Raw genomic sequence first — 24,694 nt, forward strand, 5'->3', positions numbered from 1 at the left:
CATCCCCTTCTGAAATACACCAGTGTCTCTTACATTCATTTGTTTCAGAAGTCCACTTTAGATTCGAACATACGTGTTCAGAAGCAAAGAGAGAGTTTAAAACGACAGAAAGTTCAGAACCATCAGTTCATGTCACACTCAAAACAACAATCACTAGGGGGGGAAAAAAAAGGGGGCTTTGCAAACCAGTGACTTCTTCTAAGTGAATAAAAGTGATTCCTTTTTATAAACAGCAAGATATCGTCCACAGAAAATATGTTACAAAACATGGAGGGGGGGAAAAACCCAACTGAATTTAGGTACTTGTTTAGTTTGTAATCACAAAATGGAACCTGAAGAAAGGTGTTGCTAACTGAAAACAGAAGAGCCCCTCTGATTTCCACACTGGGTCCTATTTGACGTGATTAACTCCGTTCTCCTTTCATTTAATTATCCTGCTTCTTACACACGCGCTCCCTAGAGCCAGGGGGACACCTAGCATGCTCACCTTCAGGGGTCTTTTACTCCTTAGCTGGTTTTGTTTGTTTGTTAAAGACATGACAACTCCTGTTGGGTGGGGGAACCATCCTAGGTCCAGTGGGACATCCGGGCAGCATGCGTGAGCGAGCGACAGGATTATTGCTTCAGGTACAGGCAGTGCAAGATACACACGCTGTGGCCTATCCACAGACTCCTACTACCTGGGGGCAGTGGGGAGGGAAGAAACCTTACTAGCCAGAGAGAAGCCATGATGGGATCTATCATGAGTACAGCTAACTCAGTCTAACAGCACTTTAAATCTGAAGACAAGTATCACCAAAACTTAAAATACAACGAAAGCAAATCTATAAATTAATATCTCTGCAGTGTAGTACTGAATTATTCCTTGTGCACTCGAGTAGCATGTTAACTGTTCTGATTAGCCATACTGAGACAACAGCTTGTCACTCTCCAGCACACTGACAGCTGCTTGCTTGGACTTTTTTTTTCCTGTTTTTTTCTTTTTTCCTTTTTTTTTTCCTTTTTTTTCCTTTATTTTTATCATAACTGACACCAGGAATCTTTCCAAGTCAATCAGGAGGATGGAGCTGGTCAGGAGAACATAAAAACCCTACTTCTGAAGCAGCACTGGAGGAAAATATATATATATATATATCTCATAATAAAAAGCTGACTAATGGAGGTTCTCAAGAGTCCAGGTAAAAATGTGGCACCCTTTGAAGAGGGCTTTGTAAAAATGGGACGTGCTGAGACATGCACACACACACACTCACACACACACACACAGACACACACACACAGAGAGAGGAGCACACAGCCATAGATGTGTGAAAACACACACACACACACACGCAAACGAAACGAAAACACAACATTAAGTCAGTTTTGTTTCTGCTTCTGGTAAAGTGCTGAAGACAGAAAGGTTGGTTTGGGTGTGGTGCTATCAAACAGGAAACACATTGTCCATCTAGAGTCAAACTGCCAACCCCCAACAGAACAAAGAGAAAAAAGGGAACCCCCACCCCCCCCCAAAACCTCCCTCCCAACCCCCTCCCACCCCTCGCTGCCCCCTGGAATTTACAGGGGGCCGTGTCGAGCTTCGTACTTGGCGAGGACGTTCTTGCACTTGCCCAGCTCCTTGCGCAGGTCGGCCACCTCCTGGCGCAGCGCCGAGTTCTCCTTCTCCAGGAAGGAGGCGCGGATGGCGATCTGGTTCTCCTTCAGCCGCCGCGCGTCCCGCGAGCGCTTCGCAGCCATGTTGTTCTTTCTGCGCCTTGCCCAGTATTTGTCGTCCTGCTCATTAAACACAGAAGGAGACAAAGGAGATATTAGATTTTGGCAAACTGAGGGGCCATCGGGAAGAGTTGAACTCGCCACGCTTTGCCCTGGCGGCACCGGGCACTGCTGGGGCAGAAGGCGCGTGTGCACATAGCACAACCCACCCCAGGGGCACAGAGGCCTGCCCACGGCTGTGTCAAAGTGTTTACACTGACTCCCCTGTCCTCCTGACTGTGAACATGTGAGGAGTGGCTGAGGGAGCTGCAGATATTCAGCCTGGAGAAGAAGAGGCTGAGACGAGACATGATCATTCTCTACAACTCCCTGAGAGGAGGTTGTAGTGAGGTGGGGTTCAGTCTCTTCTCCCCAGTAATGAATGACAGGATAAGAGGAAACAGCCTCAAGTTGCCCCAGGATAGGTTTAGGTTGGAAATGAGGAAGAACTGTTTCCCTGAGAGGGTTGTCAGCCTCTGTGCCAGGCTGCCCAGGGAGCTGGGAGAGTGCCCAGCCCTGGAGATATTGCAAAGCCATGGAGCTGAGGTGCTGAGGGCCGTGGTTTAGTGCTGGGCTTGGCAGGGTGCAATGAATGGTTGAACCTTAAAGATATTTTCCAACCAAACTGATTCTATGATTCTTCCAAGGCAAACTGAAGCAGTCTTCCAGCAGCACACCCCACCTCACATCTGCACTGCCCTCCTTAGCACAGCCGCCTTCACACTGGTGACTCACTCACTACCGGTTACTAATTACCTCTTGTATGTCCCTGCTCATCTTTGCCAGCCAACACCTAGTTCACTCTGTTGCTATCACCTATTTAATTTACAGCTTTTTTTCCTGCTCACAGCCCTTTCTCCACAGAGCTCCAAAGCCCTCCTATTTGCACCCTGCAAGTCACTGGAAGAGGATTCCTTGGCACAGCAATGCTGGCAGCTTTGGCACCATCGCATAGGGATTAGTACAATAGGCTTTGGCTGTGGAAAAAAACAAAGCATTTGCCAGAAATAGGTCCTCTAACCTCTGAAGTTTCATAAGCTAACACATTCCCAAAGTGTCATCCCTAGGAGATCACCCTACTGCATTGCTGCATCAATGGCTCTGAAGTCATGACTTAATTTCACCTCACTTTTCCACTCTCCCAGTGAACTGGCCTTCAGTGAAGTGGCACCTTGAGCGCTGCTTTGAAATGGAAGGAAGTTCTAGAGATTTGGAACAGCTCAGTAAATACAAAGTGGGCAGAATCTCATGAAAAGTGAAATTCAGTCCCCTGCAGAAGAAGAGTGATGCAGCCATTCAGTCCTCAAACTGCCCAGTCAACTCGTATCCCCTCCATTTTTACCGGCTCACATTTGCCAGCCTGGCTCTCTTGTTTCACTGAGCACAGCACTTCATCCAATCCATGGCACAGGAACCACCTACTCCTTCCTTGCACTGAGCAAACTCCCCACCACTTCCCCAGGCACTGCCAGGACCAACACCACTGCTCTGCATCTCCTCCTGCTGCTGGTAAAAGGCAAAGCAAAACCAGTGCTGCAGGTACTCCAGAACTGCCGTACTTTAGCTTAACAAGGTGTGCAGCAATGTTGATTTGGAGCCAGTGTATCTCTCAATTGCTCTTCACATGGGGACCCCCAAAAATCTTCTTAAACACAAGCACACGGCATAAAACTGTGACCCAAATCCTGTTTATAATTTCCCATCTCATGCCACTCCATAAAGATCAGCTTTAAGCAATTTGTTAGTGTGCCACCTAGGCTTCATCCCTCTTTATTTTAACAAATTGCTATGGCAAATCCCTTAATCCAGGCCTGAAAGAGGTAAGGCTGGCATTTCAAAATCACATGCAACCCAGAGACGATTGCTTGGTCTAATCTGCTTACCCTCCCCCAGAACCCAAGGGCAGTGACACATGCCAGGGCAGAAGCAGCACTTGGGTCAAGCACTCTGTAAGGAGTCAAGGGCAACTGATGGGATTATCTCTGAGAAATGAGAGACCCTGAACTTCTAGTTCAGCCTTAGGCTGAAAACTTATCTGCCCCACTGCTGCGTGTGACACTGATATTTTCCACCTCTGGCATGGAGCAGTCCAACAGCATCTTTGGCAAAAGTTTGCTTTGATGGGTAAGGACACCTGAGAGAAAGCAAAACATGATGAATGGCACTGAGGAGCAAACTCCAGTCTCCTCCCACCCACGCAGCCATTTCAGTACCAAACATCTCCCTTGAGTAGACCTCTTAGCACACTGCAGTGCCAACACTTTGCCCAGGGAAGTGATGGCAGGAGAGAAACCTGTCTGAAGAGAAGCTGAGGATGCTACAGACAAAGAAGCAGCAACATACCACCTGAAAATTATGACTTCTGTGCTTTTAACTCACACAACAGCATCCCTAGGGATAAAAACAGCGAGCAGCAGCAGCTTCTCTCCCTACTGCCATCAATCTGGTGTAAACACATGGCATCCCAGTCTCTTCACATGCACAGCCAGGGACTCAGGCTGTGTTGTGGGGGGCCGTGGCAACAGGAAAATGAAACTGACTACCTCTGATAAAAAAGATCCTCTTGGAAGTCACATACTGGGGAAAGAATTTTGCAAATAATGACCATTTTCACAGTTGTTTGATAAGCTGAGTCAGCTGATCAGTTAGTTCTGCTCTCTTTGTGCTCTTTGCTCCTCATATCTCAGAAGCAGCGAGAGACATAATAGACAAGGGTGGTCCTTCTTTTAAAAATGGAATTATTAATTGTAAATGTTTTATTAAAACAAACTTCTCAGAAGAATAATTTTGTTCTGTTTCCTACAACTAGTTTAGATTCTTTCAGCTAGAACACTGTAGTGTTCCCACTCATTATTAAACACAGAGCTAAAGCAACTTCCAAACAAGACACAATATACTTCATCTGTCACCATCAGGGATCTCCACGGACTCTGTAAGAGACAGATTCTTCCTTCAGAATTCACAATCTATGCTGATGAGACAGATAGAGGATAGAGGAAAAGGAAACGTGATCAGACAGACCGTTTCATAAGTGGGAAATATGGGACAAAGTAAGCTTGTCTAAGGTCAGGCAGGAAGTTTGTGGCACACAAAGGAAATGAATACTGGTCTCATGAATCTCAACTGTTGCTTAACTAACAAGGGACATCCTCCCTTTAGTCTTATTCAGAGCTGTTAACAGTTTTATTCTACAACAAAGCCATCCTCAGTTTAGCACATTTACCTTACAGGAGAAAAAAGTCATGCTCCAAATCTCTATCTCACAGAGTAACTGTCAGAGAGTATGAACTACCTCGTCACCAGTTCCAATTTACCTTCAGGTCATCTGGAATGAAGACTTTGCGAGCTTTCTTAATCATGGGCTGTGGTTTCAGCTCCTCTTCGGAGAATTTGCGTTTACGAGGGTCAAACATCTCCTGGCCAGGAATACTGGAAAGAGCAAGATCTGCAGGGTCAGGTTCGTAACCAACAGGAACTTGGATAGTCTCAGGATCAATGGGACTTGGTGTGTTTCGGTTTGCTGGCAAGATCTGACCTACAGAAATAAAGGATAAATTCAACTATGTTAGAAGAAAATATGTAAATAGTGTCACTGAACATAGACTGTAGATCTCTAAATACCTTCCATGCCATAATTCCTTAAGCTCTGTAAATTTGTATCTACTTGTTAAATATCAGGTTGTCCACTTTGTAGGGTACATATTCAGATCCAGACATGCTCAGGATGTGATTTTCAGAACTGGTTCCTAAATCCAGTTGCTAATCCTGGATGCCCATGTCAGATCACGGAATCACAGAATGCTTTGGGTTAGAAAGGGCCTTAGAGGTCATCTACTTCGAAGCCCTTGCCACAGGCAGGGACACCTTCCACTAGACCAGGTTGTTCAAAGCCCCATCTAGCCTGGCCCTGAACACTTCCAGGGATGGGGCTTATCTGCACCAGTGATCTAAAGATCCTTGAATCCAACACTGAGTCACACTGGTCTGTTGCAGGCAGATGACATATTGCTCCAACCTGTGACAATTCAGTATCATCACATCCTGAGGAACAAATCCTAAGTACCATCATTTAGCTCCGATTTATCCCCCACACTGAAATCCTTCCCAGTTTGCTCACACACAGATTTCTTCAGATATATCTTTAAGGACACATTTAGCTCACAAACAAGACACAGCACTTGCAATAGGACAACCCCTCATCAAAATGTAGTTTCAAGCTGTGCTGAAGCTCTCCACTAAAGAGATTGCTATTTTCTACAAAATCCTACCAGTGATATTCCAAAAGTGAAGGAAACTAGCAACATGAAAGGCCACAATGACTACTTAAAGATGCTCTGCCAAAAGAAAAGAACACTTATTTATGCCACAGTGCCCTTTTATGGTAGATACAATCCCATTATAAAAGAGCCTCTCCCCAGAAAAGGATATCCCACCCGTTTTTGGTTTTTAATCTTAAATATAGCCTTTGAGATCCTACAGCACCAATTCAGGCACCATCCCCGCTACAAACCCCATTTAAAAACTCAACCAAAGGTTCCCAAAATAGGATCCTAAAGTCAGCTGCCTGAACACAGCCTGTCCCCAGGGGCAGGATTTTCGGTTTTCACATGCCTTGGAAGCAGGAGCCTCATAGACTTCAGAGGGAGGACTTCTGATTGAAGCAGATATTCTTTTATAACTGTTGGCTATTAGCTCATTGGGTTTGACTTTAGAGATACAACAGCTTTCACAACGACCCAAACATCCTGTGACTGCATAATATTTCCTTCTTTGTGCCCAAACCGTCAAGATTTAGGGTGTAAAATGGCAAACACGAAGTGCAACTTCTAATTCCAAACCAAGGCCACCGTTAACAATGTAGGTTTTATTTTAGCCTAGAAGATCGCGGCAACAACACTGGAACCGCGGAGAAAACGCACCGGGGGAATTGCATTGTGCAGAGCGGGGCCAGGGAACCGCGAGCTCGGCGGTTTAAAAACAGCCCCGATAAAAATCAGCTTCCAGGAAAGGCGAGGAAGGGCCCGGGAGAAAAGGAGGATCAAAGCTGTTAAAATATAGCTTTGTCTGTAGGGAAAGCATCCCGCCACGGCCTCGCACTCTCCCCCGCGCCCGGCCGCGCCGCGCCAGCAGGGGGCGCTGTCTCCCCGCGCCGTCCGTCACCGGCGAGAGCGGCCGCCGCCTCCGCTGGCCCTACAGACATCCCCGCTCGCCCCGCGGCCACCTCCACTGGCCCTACAGACACCTCCGCTCGCCCCGCGGCCGCCCCCGCCGTTTATAACCTCCCTGTGCGGGGAATATTGGTCGGCGGGGTTCGGCCCCGCGCCTCGCGTCAGGCTGATCCCCTCTCGGGTACGTCGGATGGCACAAAGAGGCTTTAAACACGGGAAAAGGCTCCTTGGCCGTGGCAGAGCACACCCGTGCTCCTCTCATGCACACAAAGATACAGACACACGCACGTACAAATCACACAGGTAAGAATGAAGCACGAGCCTGGCCCTCAGTGCTGGGACATTACCTCTGGAGAGCGCGCAGGGTGTTGCCTAAAGGCAAGTGGGTTGTGAAATCTGCCCCAGCTTCCTAATTGACCTAAACAAAATAGCCTGTATTTAAATATTGCTGAAGTTCTAGATACCCAGTATCAGTTTAGACGTTATCATTTATCTATCAGGTGCTATGTTACATAATGATGTGTAATCATTGGCCTCAAGAAATCTTACCGATATCCTTCTGAAAAAGGAAAGGTAAAAACATTCCTTGTAAACACAGGAGGAAATTGAGGCACTGCATCTTACCAATGCAACAGCACAGAGAGTGATGCATCTCCAAGGTGATCTGGGAGAGGAATGTACAGGGATCAAGATCCTGCCTTGCTTCCCAGGTGCACACATTTCACTTCACCTGGTCCAAGAAGCTCTTGCTGCCAACGACCTTGTCCTTCAGCAAACATCAGATGTCCCACATGCCACCACAAAGCTCATTCAAGGGGAATGCTATGCAGTAATGCAAAGCCTGAACAAATCATGCACACAGCTTGACACCACCACGGAGGAGTCTGAAGGCTGCTGCCCTGGAAGATAATCCCAGACACACACCTCTTTCAGTCACGCTCCCGTAACTCATCAGGAACTCTGCTGAGCACAAACAGAGTTCATAAGGGTGTCTAAAAACCCAGGCAGAAAACCCATTATTTCCTTGTCCAGCATTTTATATTAGGCAACTCCTGGCACTTGGTAGCTTTTTATTTATTCTATCAAGTTTTGCCAATAATACAAGCCAGGAACCTGTCTTCGTTAGCTCACTGGCTAATGGCCATCACGTCTATGTGGTGCTGGAACTCATCACAACCCAAGACGACGGCGTGGGCTGTGCTGGGCTTGGCACTGCTGTTACTGCAGGAGTACAGTACGTGGCCTCACGTTACATTGCTCTCTGAGCTCCTCTCCCTGTGTGTGCACAGCACTTGAGCTGTGCATCCTTCTGCCAAATTTGTGCAGGGTGTTATTTTTGTGCACTAAATTCCTCGCAATCAGAGGCAGGTCAAATAAGCACAGCAATCTGAACGTCATGTGCCCAGCAGCCAACTAATCCTCACATCAGCAAGCTCCACAGCTGTCACAACATCCAGAGAAAGAGCTGGTCAGAGGCTGAGATGCGCAAAGAATCAGCCGAGGAGAAAACCTACATCGGCCAGGTGAAGGTAAAGCACCTCACTGCTCAGCATCAGGAGCCAGATGCCTTTGTTGCCAGTTCCTGTATTATTTAAACACTCTGCACTCACAACAGGGGCCAATTTTTCACAACAGTGAAGTGGCTGGACTGTTTAATGTGCTTAGCTTTGTTCTCAATGGAGGCTGATGATTGCCAAATGTTTTGGAAAGAACTTAGCCCCTCTATTTAAGTTGCTGAAACGAGAGCCCTTGAGCATTAAGCTCTTTTGGAAATCCAGCTGCAGAACTCCACAGTGGTGGTGGATGCAAGCTGGGAACAATGGTTAATGGAAACTTCCCCTCATACCGCCCTAGTGATGTGTCTCAACCATGGCCTGGAGAGACCACAACTATGTCAACACTGGCCTTTTGTCTGGAGACTTTCCCACTTGCAGAGCTCCCCTCAAGCAATGAGTATGCCAGAACAGACACAGCTCCAGGTGTCTCCTGGCAAAGGAAGCTACAGGTTTTGACAACCCCGGTAGTTACAGCTGCCCCAACATCTTGCCTTTGCTGATGCTCTTGGTGTTGCTCTGGCAGAAATTAGCAATAGCAGAAAATTTTCCAGAAAGAAGGACTTGAAAGAAAGTTGGCTGTTCTAACCCTTTGAGTCCTTCTCCTCCCAGCAGAGTCTGCCAGCAAGGAAGTCCAACGTAATGGCAATATTTTCAGCGTATTTCTTTGTTCAGAGAGAAATGGGCTGCAGCACTTCACTTGTGTCATCTAGGTCAGAGAATGACTGGTAAGAAAACCATCAGCTTTTAATTGCTTGCAGTAATTAAAATTCACAATTCAAAAGTACAGTAACATTTTTGTATACCTACAGAACCAAAAAGCTGATCTGGTATCGTGGGGAGCTCAATTACCATATCCTGATTCTTAATTTCCCCCTTTTGAAACATCCCACCTACCAGCTGTGCCCAGGAGAGTTAAGACGGAAATAACCTCTCCAACTGCACTGCTGTTGACAGGCTTCTTATTTATATTGCAAGAGATCCCCAGTAAATTATGTGGAACTCAATTCTGAATCATTCAGCTTCCATAGAAATGCCCCTGATTTTCAGACAACCTCCCTTCTCGCAGCCTTTCCACACTTTTCATCAGCTCAGCAGCTGGCTGGAGAACAGTGACGAGACAAAGAAAAGAAAAAAGAGTGGAAATGTTCTAATAAAAATATTTTTTCCCTATTTTTTTTACACATACGTTGGGAGGCAGGAAAAGAGGAGTTTCTTATTCAATTTATTACCAGCCCTGAGATAAAATGTGTTTGCTAATTGTTTTTCTTTATATAAACTAAAGGCACTTTGGGTATGTCAGTCAGACAGTATAGTAGAGCAGTTAAATTGACAGATAATCCTCACTCCGAGCTGCTCCAGAGAACGCCACTGCTCTGCTGATACGCTTTCCAAATCATCTATCTGCTTGGCAGCTGGCCAGCTCTTTGGGATGGTTCTCTTACTCCAAATCACAGCCTGTCCCAGACTAATCTGTCATCTATTTCTGCATTAACTCCTTCAGCCTCCAGGAAAAGTTCTCTCAACGCAGACCGCAAGGCAGTGTGCAGGAATGGAAGCTGCCAAAAATCCCCACGAGCAGTGATGTAAAGGAGTATTGTGGAGGCCAACATTTATCTAAGGACAGTATCTTGTCAGGTTATAATTCCTCACTTAAAATAGTATAAGCAACATTTTATCTTCCTATCTAATCTTCCTACTACTAGTATTTAGTATTTATTAGTCTTCCAGAACCAGAAACCAAAATGATTGCATGGATAGTAAGACCATAATCTGGACTTCCAGCCCTCACATAGCAGGACAAAACCAACTACTCTCTGCCTGGGGGCAAAGAAGACGCTTCACCCCGGGTGTATTTATACAAGCAGTTATTAGAGGAGCTTTATTTTCTTCTGAAGCAACAGGAGATCAGTGTATTTTGACCAGTGCTCCAACCTGGCACAGGCATTCCTCTATTTCTTATCTTACACAACCTTGATTCTGCCCAACATGGGGTGAGTGCAAACACTTCCTGCGGAAAGAAGGATCTTAATCCAATGCAACCACAACATATTCACTGCTCTTAACACACACTAAAAGACTGGCACAGAAAAGTTCTTAAAACGTGCCCTTTTTAAAGATATCAGCATTGTTTACAAACCTTGTGAATGTAATTACGAAGGAATTGCCATTTCCCCTCTCAGCATTGTGTGCCTCCCGCTCTGGGCCTCTACAGTATTATTACAGGCAGGACTGGTAGTCTTATTAAGATTGTCAGACACTTCCCATTAGAGGAGGCTGTCTCCAGTTCCTTAGACCTTTGCCAGATTTCAACCATTCTGTTTGGATTTGTATGTGCCAATTATGTTTCTGCCAAAATGGTTCTACAGTTTCCCGAAAGAGTTTCAGCAAAAATACTGTTTTCAACCTGTTAAAAATGTCTGGCAAACTTTTCACTGAACTGTGCTAATGGCCTGTGCACTGGAGGAGGGAAGCTCCTGAAACAGTGTTATTTCCCTTTCATTTGCTGCCTTATAATCTACTGCATGCTTGCTAAGGCTGGGTGAGAAAGGAGGAAGAAGGGGGATTCAAAGCTGAGAAGAGAGCAAGGAGGTAAGGAAGGCAAGGATGAGGGAGATTGGTAGACAAAGAGAAGTAGGGAAGAGCCTGGAAGAGAAAGGCTGCTTTAGCAAAGGCTTGGGTGAATGTTTTCAGTAGAAGAGCACCACTGAGGGGACAAGGGCAGGAGAGTGCCTATGCTGATGGTACAAACACAGCTCCAGTCTCATAGATTGTATTTGACCAGCAACAGTGCAGTGGCAAAGCACCCTGTCCCCCTTCAGCTCCTTACAGGCAAAATAAGTTGTCATCAGCTATTCAGTCCAAGTGGCAGGACTCTGTGGGGTGCTGTCAGGTCCATTCCTACGCATTGCCAATGTGCCTGTTGTAGGGGTGGCACAGGAGAAAATCCAGGTTACGTTTTCCACTACTTTTTAGAATTAAATGTCAGAGTTGTTTTAAGCAGCACTCATAGTTGCAACAATCTTTAAAGTTTTGATGCTCTCTCTCATTCAGGCGTCACTTGTTTCACTCATTTTGATGTATCCAAATGGACCCAAGGTACCAAAGTACCAAGGTACTTTATGGGCTCCTCCCAAAAAGGGAAGCAAACACCTCCCTGGACAAGCTCACAGAACAAAATGACTTGCTCAGAATTCTGCTGAAACTTTGTGGCAAAATCCAGTCTCTCTAGACAAAATCCTTCTGTCCTTCCTGTCAGATTTTCACTTCTCCTCCTGCTGTTCCCTGCATCCTCTGACATCTGCAGTAAATGAGGTCAAGATCCAAGATCTTACAGACAACCGCTTCCTTCCTGACACAGCCCTGATTCAACCCAGAGCTGGTCTGACCTCTGCATCTGAAAAGGGAAAAGGGAAAAAGGAGGCTATCATGTAATTACAAGCCTGCTTCTCCAAGCTGATGAGGGGGAAGGTTGCTAGCTGAAGCAACTCACGTGGCCTTCGGTAAAGTGTCTGCAGGCCTTTGAGGGCTTGACTTTGCAGCTCCTGCATGTGGTTAGCAGAACAGGCATGTAACATGCTAAGTCTGCTGTGCCAGTAACATTCTGCCCTTCAAAAGCAATAAACAAAGAAATGTGAGGCCCCATCAGGTAAAGTTTTCCACAGTGTCTGCTGAAGACGCTGGTTTTCTGTAACATCCCTATTCTGAAAACCTTATCCTGTCTTTAGCCTGTGTGAAGGTAGCACTTAGCTCAGTGAGGCCTCATTTCCAAAAGCTACTAGGAAATCAAACTTTTTTTCAGCCCCTGCAAAATGCCTGAAAGTACTTGTTGCTGTTTTAAATACCCTTTTAAATACCTCTCTAATTTTTTGTAGGGTGCTGCTTTCCTTACAAAGACAGGCCAAGACAGCATTCAGTAGGGACAGGGCCTGAAGAGATGCTGCAAGGAAGAACATTCAGATAGGTATTTAATTTAGATTTACACTTGGCTTAGAAGCACGTTTCAAGATGCTGATAGTCTCTGGTGCATTGGAGCTTCGTGACAACCTTTGGCATGTCTGTGTATATTTCAGTTATCTGGCAATTCACATACAGTAAAGTTCCCCAGAAAGTACAATTCTTATTTCTTTCCTTAAAGTGAAGGTTCCAGAGAAGCATTACGATTGTTAACCTGTTCTGAAGGAGACACAAGGTCCACTTTTCTTTCTTTGGACAATTACATATCCAGCTTTAACAAACTAATCTCAAACAGTAGATCTTAGATAGAGCTCCCGCTTTAGATAACATCCATAAATATGCCATTACATAGAATAAAAAGACAACACTTGTCCTCAAGATGCATTCATGGCACTGCCAGTGTGCTCTGAAGACTCCAGACCAAGTAAGTTCTTCATACATTGTTCTATTTATTTGGCTAATGAACATCCAGGACAGCAAGCTCTCAGGTAGTAAACAGGTCTTGCAAAAAGCCACCATGTAATCCTGACAGCATATGCCTCGCATGACTCACCTATCTACTACCCAGTTCTGGTACCCAAACCCATCTTGTTTGGGTGTGTTTTCAAAACACAGCCAGGTGAGATTTCAAATGGCATGGAAAAGCCACGTGAAAAGGGTACATTTCCTCTAACTCCCAATCAGCAGCTAATGGCAAGCCCTGGGAGACAGACAACAGATGCTGTCAGCTGCTCTCTGAATATACCCCTTAAGAAAAAAGGGTCACTGGGCAGAGTTAGAGGAACTTGCAAATCTCATCTTCTCTTTTGATCTCTCACAAATCTGAACTATCTGGTGCAGTAACTTTCTATTTTTACTCTTTTACAGTTTTTGTTCACTACAGTACACTCTTTATGTATAAGAGCTAAATTGATGCCGAGGGTGATTTGTCTAAAATATTGTAGAAAATAATTTGTATTAAATCATCACATTTTAAGAAGCAGAGATGCCATAATGGGGACACGTTGTTCCCATAAACTTCTAAGTAAGGCTTGGTACATTTTCTCTCTGCCTTAAATGATGACCCTCTAACAACATGTTCTGGAAAATAAAACCACAAAAAAGCAAAACAGTGAAACCCAAAAACTTAATTTGGGTTTGTTACAGCCCAGTAACTGCAGAGATCTAATTTGCTTCTAGTTTTCTTCCCAAGGAGCACACACAAAGCAAGCATCAGGTTGTGTGGTTGTATCTTTTTCTCTATTGATGTATTTGTCTTCATTTATGCATCTGTATGGGGTAGTCTGAAAAATGGGTCAGAGGAGGAAGGAAACACGTAACCACAGCTCAGGGAAAATTCCAGGAGAACAGACTGTTGGATATGGATGTTACCCATGTGCCTGTAGCTACTTCTTTACAGCTGCTGCATAATACAAGTTTGCAGAATATCAGACACAGACAAAACCAGGGAACTTCAAAAAGCAAGTCCAAACAAAAGAGATGACAAGACTGAACACTGGACAAGACACTCATAAATTCATTTCAAAAGGTGAGGCACCTAGCATCAGAAAACAGCAAGGAGCTCTATGCTAAAGAATCTCAAAAACCAAACTAATGCCTGCAGATATTTCCACACCTAAGAACAGCAGCCACATTCTTACATAGAAAGATAAACTGGGGAAAACATCTGGAAAAAAAGCTGATTCCACAGAAGCAAATTGAGTCATTCTGGGTTCCTTCAACAGTGGTGGCCATGCTGTTCTCTATATGGGGTACCTGTGAGGCAGCACAGACATTAGAGGATTTTACTGCTGAAAGCTTTTCAGGAGATTTGGGGTGAGGACAGGACAGGACACAACCTTTCATATTATCTCTGTCTTATTCACCAGGTCACCTGTAGGCAAAGACAGTGCAGGCTTCATCACTCCTACACAACTCCCACTATGTGATCCAGGATCTGGCCACACAGAAAAAGGTGTTTCTGCATCCAAATGAAAGGAGAAACACTGGAGAGTGGGAAAGGACTGTAAGCTGAGGGCAGCAACAATTCAGAGGCTTGGAAAATTATGTGGGCTTTACCTTTTACACTCCTGTTAACTCTGATTCTCATGAAGTAGGTGGTGTTGCTACAGCAACTGTCATATCACATCATTTCTGCTGTCTCTGTCACAGAGATCATCTTATTTTATCTTCAGCTCAGATATGCAGCTTTTCTTCTTCTATTCTAAACCCCTCTATATTTTGGATATAAAAAATTACACAAAATAGAGCTGTGCCATGTATTTTTTTTTTTAATGTAGCAAAGCTTATGGAACATTTTTATTTGTTCTGCTTTTAAGAGTGCAGAAGGACTAAAGAAAATGACACTGACCAGATTTATGGTGCTCCAGAGTTTCAGAAATAAATTAAGAGCTGGTCTCATGATAGAGATGTTTTGTGCCACCTGTAATGTGTTCCCCTACAGGAGCTAATCCGGTGTTCTGGTGCACTTCACCAGAAGTAATTCATCTATTTGCAGGTGAAAAGATCCTGCTTCCTCGTGCCCAGGCCATTAATGTACATGCGTTCCACATCATTCACACCCTGCTCAGATGCTGCTGTGCATCCACTGCACACAACAAGCTGTTCAAATCGTGTACCTCACCTGTTTGACCTGCAGCCTGGAAGAAGAATCTACTGAAAGAGAAGTCTCAACCCATCTTTCCCTGTTTCAGAAGATTTGTGCTAGCTGCTAGGGATGAGGTGGCCACCCAGTTTTGCAGCTCCCTTGCTCAGTAACCCAAGAATGTGGCTCTACCTCCCTTTCCTCCATTTTGCTGCTTGGATAAGGTCTCTGAGGCCTCAATGCACAAAGAAAACTCAACAAAATCTAGATGATGGAAAGGTTTAATTAGGTTTTTGTTATTAACATGCATTGCAACTTGTGCACTCACACATCTTCCTTTAAAAAAATAAAAACCCAATGTGGAACAGTAATAAATATTCAGTTACACCCTCAGGCTACTTGGGAAACAAACAAGCCCTATCTGCAGCCAAAGGTTATTGCATTGACCACTAATCCACTAGCCCTGCTCGGATCACCAGACCAAGCTCTGCCACAGCCACAGCCTAAGTGGGGACATTAAAAACCCACCTATATGAGTTCCTGTGTGACCTACTCTAGGAGGTCTTGCTCTGGCAGGGAAGTTGGACTAGATGATCTTTCGAGGTCCCTTCCAACCCCTAAGATTCTGTGATTTATATCTGTTTCCTCTATAAGCTTTTCCAGTTACTTTCAAGCCAGTTGATGGAGTCATCAAATTATACTTCACTTTTATGAAGAGAGGTTCTGGGCAGATGGAAATCTGCCTGCATGGATCTAACCTGTGGGCAAGAACTGCATCTTGTGTACCTGGTTAAAGGTTATATATGCAATTAAGATACCAAACAGCTTTGCAGTTCTTTCAATTACTTTGCATGGTTCTTTTCAGTGCCCCAGTATCTGACAGTTATTCTTTATCTCAGTTTCCTAGAGAAATGAGTTTTGTGCAGCCCTGCTGTGCACATGTCTCTCTAGCCTCCTACCAACAATTTTTGAAACAGTTGTCCAATTTCAAACAAATTTGGCAGAGAGTTATCCACATGCATTAACAATGTAAATAAAACAATGTAAATGAAAGCAGCTCTTAACTCCCTAGCTGAAAGAAGACTGCAGGAACCTCATTACAGACAACCCATGGAACAGATTCCTCAGGCAGGTAGTGGGAATGAATAAAGAAAAGCATTCACCAAGTTTTTATTTATTACAGCAGTCAGGAAAGCCACTTAATCTTCTTGTTCTTTACTGGAATTGAGAATATCTTTTCTCCTTATCTCACCCACCCATTTACTATTTCCAGTAATCACGAGCAAAATTATTTGTTTGACAATTCCACTGTCACTTGCCAATCTCTCTGAATTCCACGCAGACACATCTGGTACTGATAGCCAGTAAAAGAGTCATGCACGTGTCTTGTCTTAAAAATCAATGTAGAAGACAGTCAGATGTGGACAACCCAGCTGTCTGGTTTCATCTGAGCCTTTATTTAGTCTTATAATATGTAGTGGAAACCAGAGCTCTCCTAGAAAGAGCATTTTTGTATTATCCACAGCACTTATTATGGAAGCAATTTAAGCCTTCCAACAAAGACACAGTAAGAGTGTTTGGGAAATCTGCTCTAGCAAATGAAACTTTAATTATTGGGTCTGGAGTGTGGAGGGGTTTGGTTGGAAGGGGCATTTTTTTTCTTTGGTAAAGACTTTGTTAAAATGCAGAACAAAAGGCTATGTGAGAGACACTGGGTAGGACTCATAGCTAAGAATCAGAATCCTCTAGATTTGTGCTGGAAACTGCATGTCCCTGCCCACTTGAGGGATACACAGACCAGCTGTCTCTTCTAAGCCTCTTCCTTCTTACTCTCACTGCTGTGACTTCAGAATTATGAACATCTACGATTACTGAAGCCTAGGGAAGAAGGGGTTAAATTTAGCAAAGAGGAAAACAAGCAAGAGAAACATCTTTCCTCTTTCTGCTCAACTGGATAATTGGTTAGCAGGAACCTGCTTGATGAGTTTCAGCAGCTCCTAGAGATCAGCCAAGGCTGTTTCAGAGAGCGGCTGAAGCTGTGACTGCACAAAGCTGACCAGGAGGGTTCCCCTTGCTACGGCTGGTTTGTAGGCAAGGAAGCAGTTTGTATCCCAAAGATCCATCCAAACCCAGTAAGAGCAGGGAACTAAACTATTTTAGGCAGAATATTCTACAGATGTCATACATAGAAAACTGTCTTATGGTCAGAATAAAGAGGTGATTTAAGAACTGTTTAAGTGACTGAAGAAAGGCTCAATGAGCGTAACAGTGAGATTCAAATGGATGAATAACAAGTAATGTTCTAGTAATTTCAGGGACTAAGAAGATTCCAGTCCTGAAGACTCACGTGACAAACCAAAGGGCTTCACTGGATCTTGATACCATTTAGCTATCATACAAACATTTTCCTCAAGTAATTACTGATTGAGTTCAGTTGACTAAAAAGAAAGTACACAAGGGTTGATTTTCACACAGGGATTATCTGGTCCTGTATCAGATGAGTGTGCAAGCATGTGAGTTTGAAAGTGAAAAAAAAAACAAACCCATTTTAAAAACACAACCCCTGCTAAAATCTTGCTGTAAGTTCAAATCAGCCACAACTGTATCATCAGCAAAGCAGCACTTACAGGAATCGGTGCAAAACATCAGAAAAGACATGCTTAGCATTGTCCACATTATCAACTTCATTTCTATTTATTCACCTTGATGTTTCAATTAACTACATGGACATTTATACAAACTGAGTTTGTATAAATGAAGAACCAAACTTTCCCTTCCTGAATCTCTTGCCAGTCGACATCAGCCAAGAGTCTGGCCACGGGGCTCTCTCACCCTCTCTGAGGATGTAGCAAAGACTTAGAGAAGACAATTGTAAATTTATACCCTAAAGAACAATGTACAGATTTCAGGAAAAGTACTTCAGCTTTAGCCAGAACTGATCTGCTCAGACACAGCTGAAAGCATCTGATAAAGTTACTGTAAAACCAGACTTCAAGGCTAAGTATTGTCCATATAAATCTAACCACCACTCCTCCACACACACCCTTCAAGAGAGATGTCCCTTCATGAAGTAACAGGGACTGCTCCTCAAGTGCTTTGAGCCCCCTCCCCAAGCACTATGCCTTTTTGTACTATTTTTCACACAAGGGTGCCCTCAGAGATGTTGGGGTTTCAAACCCAGAGCCAACTTTCCAAAACATGCCGTATTTTGAAAGAGCCCATTTTTGTTTCACAGAAAAATAAACGAGTTTGCATCATAAAGGCTTTATCCCCCCAAACCCAAAGCCTCCCATACAGTTAAAAATCAAATCCAGCTTTATTTTCCTGCGTGAGTCAGGCTGCACGCAAAGAGCTTCAGAGGAAGGCAAATTTGTGGTGGAGAATAGAACTAAAGGAAGAAATCCAGAGAGGGATACTTGTTCTCCTAACAGCACGCTCCTATTTTCCCAAGACATTTGCTAATATTTTCATTTTAAAACTAGAGGAAAGCCACCCCCTTCCCCCCTAAAAGAAGTTTTAAATATGATAAAGACACACAAGGACACACTTTATTATTTCAACAATTATTGCTATTTTCAGAGCTCCAGCACAGCTACTTCCTTCCATAACTGGACTTCAATCAAACCCTAGTGAAGCTTTTGATCTTGGAAAGAGTAACAACATAGCTCTGTTATCGGCCCATGGGGGGGGGCAAAGGGTAGGACATCTAGAATTTTTCAATAAAAGAAAGTTAATTACTTTGACTTATATTTATCAAAGGTCATGGCTACAAGTTCTGAGTGCACATACATAACGGTGCACACTGGAAATCTTGTATAGATTGGCCAGAGTTAAGTGTTGGGATTATACTATCTGTGTGCATTAAAAAAAAAAGGAGGAAAAAAAAAGCAGCAAAACAATGCTAGATTACTATCCAAATATACCCCAGTGGATGTCCTGCCAAGCAGCAAATATGTGGCTGTAAGATCCAAACTGAAATAAAAGCTTGGCCAGGAGCCCAGAGCTTCACTGTATTTTGCTCAGCTCGCCATAGTCTGGCAGAACAGAGTGAACACATTCTCAGCCACGTGATAAAGGGAGTCCGTCAGGCCAAGCTGATTTCCTTGTGTTGGTTAAATGTGATCTTCAGACTGTACACACCAGCGGCTTTGGGAAAACGTGAGCCAGTGGGAAACAACAAGCCATAGGCTATAAACTGAAAGGCAGCAGAAAAATTACTTCAGGAGTTTGCTTAAAAGCTAGTGTTGCTCAGTGCTATATTTTAATGAGGTGTTAGCTCATAGGGCTGAGCACACTCTGCAAGGGTGCTGAGCGCTGTACATTCATTCACATGGGTTTCTACAGCAGTTACACCCCATCAGCTCCTTCAAGGATGCAGACTCTGAAAAGATCTAGTTCTGGAACGGCACAGTATAAACTCTTCACTGTGGAGGGTTATGAGAGCTTCCCATCAGGGGCTCAGAAATGCAAAAGGCTGAATGACTTAAAATTCAACACTCAAGGGAGCTGAGTGTTAGGCCTCTCAGAATGTGGCCCAGTACAGGAAGGGTACAAAGCTGATGGTGATGCAAATCCCCTATGGTTGAGATTCTGCAGACACTACTGAAACAGCCACCAAGTAACACTACTGAACACAGGGAAACACTCATGTAGTGAGACAGAATTTGTCCAAAGGATTCAACCTGAAAACCAAGCAGGACCTAATGAGATAAAAGCTACCCCAACAACAGGTATTGTATTTTGATAGTAGCGACAATCATGTTTTAAAATAGCTAACTTAGGGAGACACAAACAGCAGCCCTGGCCAGCATCAGAGGTGCACGTGACTCGTGAGAGCATGTCACCTGTGGAAGCAGAAAGAAAAGCTTCCAGATGTAAGGTACATCCCTGATACAGATAAGAGCAATTCAGATGAAAGTGTCTTGAGAATACATAAGAAAAGTGAGATTTGTTTACTTTCTAGCAGTAATAAATGATAACTCAGGCACAAGCAGCAGCTGGTGAAATCAGAGACACACACAAGTTGACAATTATACCTCCAGTTCTTTCCTTCTATTTAGCTAATGATTTCTTTTCATGTGCTCGGAACAGCCGCCAGACAGAGACTGCCACAATTTTCAGCAATGACTTCACCATGTCGCACGGAGAAAAATGAATGGATAAGAGAGTCTGGAAACGCTGTGCCTTAAACCTGGTGATGAGTCCTGTCCAACAAAAACCTCAGTCTTTCTGAGAGCAGCCATGTGATTATGGACGCATGAACGTCCAGTCTCAGAGTCTGGACAACCATGCTCTGATTTTTTTGAGTGTCAAGACACCAAGAGCAAAGGTGTTTCAAGTAGATACTCAAAATGAAGCTGGCCAACATTTGCAACTGAAGGCTTGTGGTTTGACCTTCTCAAAAGGTAAATATGCAGGTTAACTTTAAATATGCTACACTCTTTCCTACTTCTTTAAGTATACAATTGAGTGATGCAGGTGTTCACAAGGTCAACCTCCTGCTCCATTTTACTCAATTTTTGTTGCTCTCACGAAATATCTCACTCACCAGACTACTACCACTTCAGAAAATACTTCACCTAATGAGTCAGTCCCATTGGTTTTTTTGCCCATGTAAATTAGAGTAAGGCATTGTAACAACATATGGCTAAGGAATATGACAATCTGACTTATTAACCCTATCTATTAAGCTTTTCTCTTCCACGAGAAACAGTCTTTGCTACAGGCAGGGGAATTAATTTCTCATTTTCCAATGTATATGTAGTGATACAGAATGCAGGCTCCCAGACAGCTGGTAACAAAAGCCTCACTATGGCCAGACTCTTGGGACTAACCTGCTTGGGCAGCCACAGTCCCTGGAGAAGCCTGGAAATCAAACAACAGTACTCTAAGGTATTTGTATTTTACTCCCCAAAGTCTGTGTATTCTTTACTAGTCTTCAGAGCAGTGATCACCCAGCTCAACAGGGCTCTGATTTTGGTCACCCTTCTATAACTGCCTAGTCAGTCCGTCAGTTATTGTTCCACACTCACTCTACAGTAAGCAAAGAGAATTGAGCTACTCCACAGGGCTAGGCCAGTATATAAAATGGATGCACTAGATTATCTCAGGATGCCTCTAACACACAGAAAAACAACCATTGAACAAATATATACTGCTGTGAACATTTTACTTTGAGATGGCTATGCTGCTGTGGTGTACTTCAAACAACAGTGAGCTTACAGATATTTCAGATCCAGATCTGATGTTTTACTCTTCCAAAGTGAAGATCAAGGCAATGCCTTAGACACAGGAGTTTTTTAACAGAAAAAGAAAGAGAAAAAAAATTAACAACTGCAACACTCCCCAGTAAACTTTCTCCAACTTAATCCTGAGAAAGCAGGAAGAAACTCTTGAATGTCTTTTCATGCCACTGCCAGATCCGACGGCTTTTGACCCTCTGATAAGGGTTACCTTAACACAAAGGCTATCAAAGTGTCTCAATATCATGCTGGAAACAGACCATAGGAACATAGAGAGGTTCTAACAAATGTGTAAATGTAAAACAAGTCTATCTGTCGAGGGGCAGAGGGAAGGGGACAGGCAGGGAGTGGGAGAGTCCACCCAGCAGCGCTGCATTACCCTGTGAGCGTGTTGTGTCATTACAGCTTTATCCCGACACACCCATATTTTACAGCACACAATGTACTGTACAATTCACAATGCCAAGAAACTCAACATATCTAATCTGGCAGAAAAACAAAGTCATATCAGGTTAATCCAATTCTTAAATTGCACAACTTTGAAAAGCCAATAGGAAAACAAATCTTCCCCCAGCTTGGGCTCCCCCCATTCCTCCTCCCAACACACATACCCTGCCACGACCTACTTTTCCTCTTCGATCCCTCAACGTTTTTAGCCTACTCTCACTCTCCTCTGTCTCTCATTCACTTCTACCCTACCTCCACCCCAGACCCCGGTGGCAGAGTGGAAAGTTACGCTGATTAGAGCGAGCTGTAAAAGGCAGCTTTGTGTGCAGCACTCGGGCCGAAACACGTCGGGAAGAATGAATGGCAAGACACATACACAAGGTCACTTGGACATCTGCCCACCTGTGATACTGCAATAATTGTGATAAGATAACAGGCCTCAAATTTTAAGTTGGCTGACTGCAAAGTAGTTTCAAGCAGGGCAGTGGAGTCGGGGTGCTTCTCCTGCAGAAGAGGAACAGGATAGAGCAAAGTTGCATAAAAAGCCAGAAAATACGAAATAACTGTGCTCAACTTTGGAGAGGATGAAGATCACAAGACTCCAGGGGCTGAGGATTTCAAAGGAAGAATAACTGTGGAAAAAGGGTTGCGACGTGCTCCCCCAACACACTAAACCAATTAAACCTGGCTTCTTGCAGATTCATTTCTCAAACTCAATTGATATCTCCCGCTAGCTAAAAGGGTGTCAGCTTTCCCACTAGCATTTCACACAGATCAGGTGTTTTAAAGGTCTGATGTAGAACATGTACATTTACAAGTCCTCCTGCTCAGGAACATTCTCACCCTAACCACTCAGCATGACATTTAGGAATGGAGTTATTCTTTCAGAATGACAACTTGCTGACCACATTTGGTTAAAAATCAGTCAATATACTCAAAAATCATGAAGCAGGAACGAGGCAAGAAGCTGCAGACACCTAACATGACTGGATATGGTTTGTTTTCATAGCAAACCAGGTGAAAAAATAACACCCCAAGGCTCATTTATTAGAGCTGCAGGAGTTACAGATAAAATAACCAAACGCTCCGTGCAGCAATGAGGGGCTGCAGCTGCAGGGATTACGGACGTCAGTGACATCTCTATTTCCACTATGCAGTACAAAGGAAAAAGGAACAGTGGTGTGTCTGATTGCTGCAGGGTTCTTCAAATTAAGTCGGTTTAACCCTCTCTGTTTTGATGACGAACAGGATTTGGTCTGTAGTGCTTAGTTCCTACTTAACCAAGCATTAGAAGCTAAGCACACAGCTGTTTTTTAAGCAGCCTTCGTGCTGGAGTAGGGCTCCTTTCTGAATGTTGAAATGGTGACTTTGTGAAAATTACTAAATTGTTTTAAATCACCTCCTCTGTTTCAATGCAGCCCTCTCACTCCATGCTCCAGTTTTGTGTTCTGCAGCCTTGAGTAATGTACTCTTCTACAAGAAGGTTTAGTGCTATTATTTCAGTAATTTCACTGTGCTAAAAACATTGATTGCTCTGTCAAACAGAGTTCTGCTGGAGTACTTTGTGTTTAAAAGTTTCAAATTACTGTTCCTTCAGGTTTGGTTTGGGTGGTTTTTTTCCAAATGCAGTCTAGTTTCCTTCCTTGTCTCCTTAGGATCTCAAGTTATAAGCAGTTACTAGTGGGACAGCTTTTCATTTGTTTTTTCACCTGTATCATGACTGCCAAGTTACCAGGTCACCTCAAATACAACAACGGCCACATACAATAATAATGTAGGGAGCCCTGCAGGCATTTTTTTAAACAATTAAGATCCAATCATTTCCACACAAAGTAACGGATCTTGCTATGGACAGAGAACTCTGCTCATTCATTTGTTTATTAAATTCAAGAGTACCAACTAGTTCTGTAATGAATTACTTACTCTTTGACCTATTGTCCACAGCCATGTTCCAGAACAAAGAATTTATAGCAAGCTGAGCTCCCTAAGGCTAATTGGAAGAAAACAGTTTGGGGGGGCGTTTAAACCATTCTCCATCCTCAACAAATCTTTCTCAAACTATGTATTTTTGCCTCTCTGCTTAGACACCTACATATCTAAGGATGACATTTTGTTAGAGATAAGTTATTGCTGTAGTTCACTCTAGCTTCTGCTTGTAGTAAAAGCCTGCTGATATACCCATCTGTGGGTTCCTGTCCAGTTTTGTTTCAGTAGTACTCTAGGCTTGTGTTCCACTTGACAAGGACATGAGTTTTCCAGGACTCTAATGCAGCTTGGATTTTTTATTTCATCCTACAAACATACACCAAAACACATGGAAAGAGCTTCAAAATCCTCAAAGCCTGTTTTCATTAAACGGCAAGTAATACGAACAAGAGAATACTACCAGTAAGATGAAGAACTAAAACTGCTTCAAAGTTGAGCAGAGAACCCTGAAGCAAGAGCATGCCACATCAGAGAAGTTAAACAATGGTGCTGGATGGCATACAATGAAAATCTGGGCCAAATTTAGCCCTGGTAAGATTTTTTCAGAGAATGGGATAGGGCAGCATAACTGTACAACAGCTTCCAGTGTGTCAGAAATGTGAGAGGTTGAACAGTAACTTGTATTCACTTAAAACATGATGGATAGCACTTCAGTCATGCAAAGCTGAAGTGCTATGAAGAGCTATATCAGAAAAGAGAAAGAAAAACACAAAGAACCAAACCCAAAAAACCCACATGCTGCCTTACCTACCAGTGTTAGCTTTCCCCACAGCAGCTCTGAAGCTTGTAGGCCCAAAGTCAGTTTTGTGATAGACAGAACCTTTAATGCCATTTGTTCATTAAAAGAAATGCAGGCAATACAAGTTGAAGTCTGTTTGTCACCCATGCATTTTGACACAGTTGTGCATTCTACATCCATTCCTCTATATTAAACTCATTATGTGTAACTTTATTAAATGAAGGAGATTTGAGGTTTAGGTGAACGTGGATTATTTTTCACAACTC

The 24,694-nt window shown here is 43.6% G+C and overlaps 1 protein-coding gene across 1 annotated transcript in view; it reads right to left on the reverse strand.

Moving 5' to 3' along the window:
- Positions 1–1,542: 1,542 nt before the first annotated feature.
- HLF (HLF transcription factor, PAR bZIP family member) overlaps positions 1,543–24,694 on the reverse strand; it is a 31,143-nt gene continuing 7,991 nt past the window's right edge. The window contains exons 3-4 of the mRNA XM_062010725.1: positions 5,067–5,287; positions 1,543–1,773 (exon numbers count right to left, since the gene is read on the reverse strand). Coding sequence (XP_061866709.1) covers positions 1,558–1,773; positions 5,067–5,287 — 437 coding nt within the window. The 3' untranslated portion in view covers positions 1,543–1,557. The remainder of the gene's footprint in view (positions 1,774–5,066; positions 5,288–24,694) is intronic.

Source organism: Colius striatus, chromosome 18 (assembly GCF_028858725.1).
Source record: "Colius striatus isolate bColStr4 chromosome 18, bColStr4.1.hap1, whole genome shotgun sequence".
NCBI classification, from domain to species: domain Eukaryota; kingdom Metazoa; phylum Chordata; class Aves; order Coliiformes; family Coliidae; genus Colius; species Colius striatus.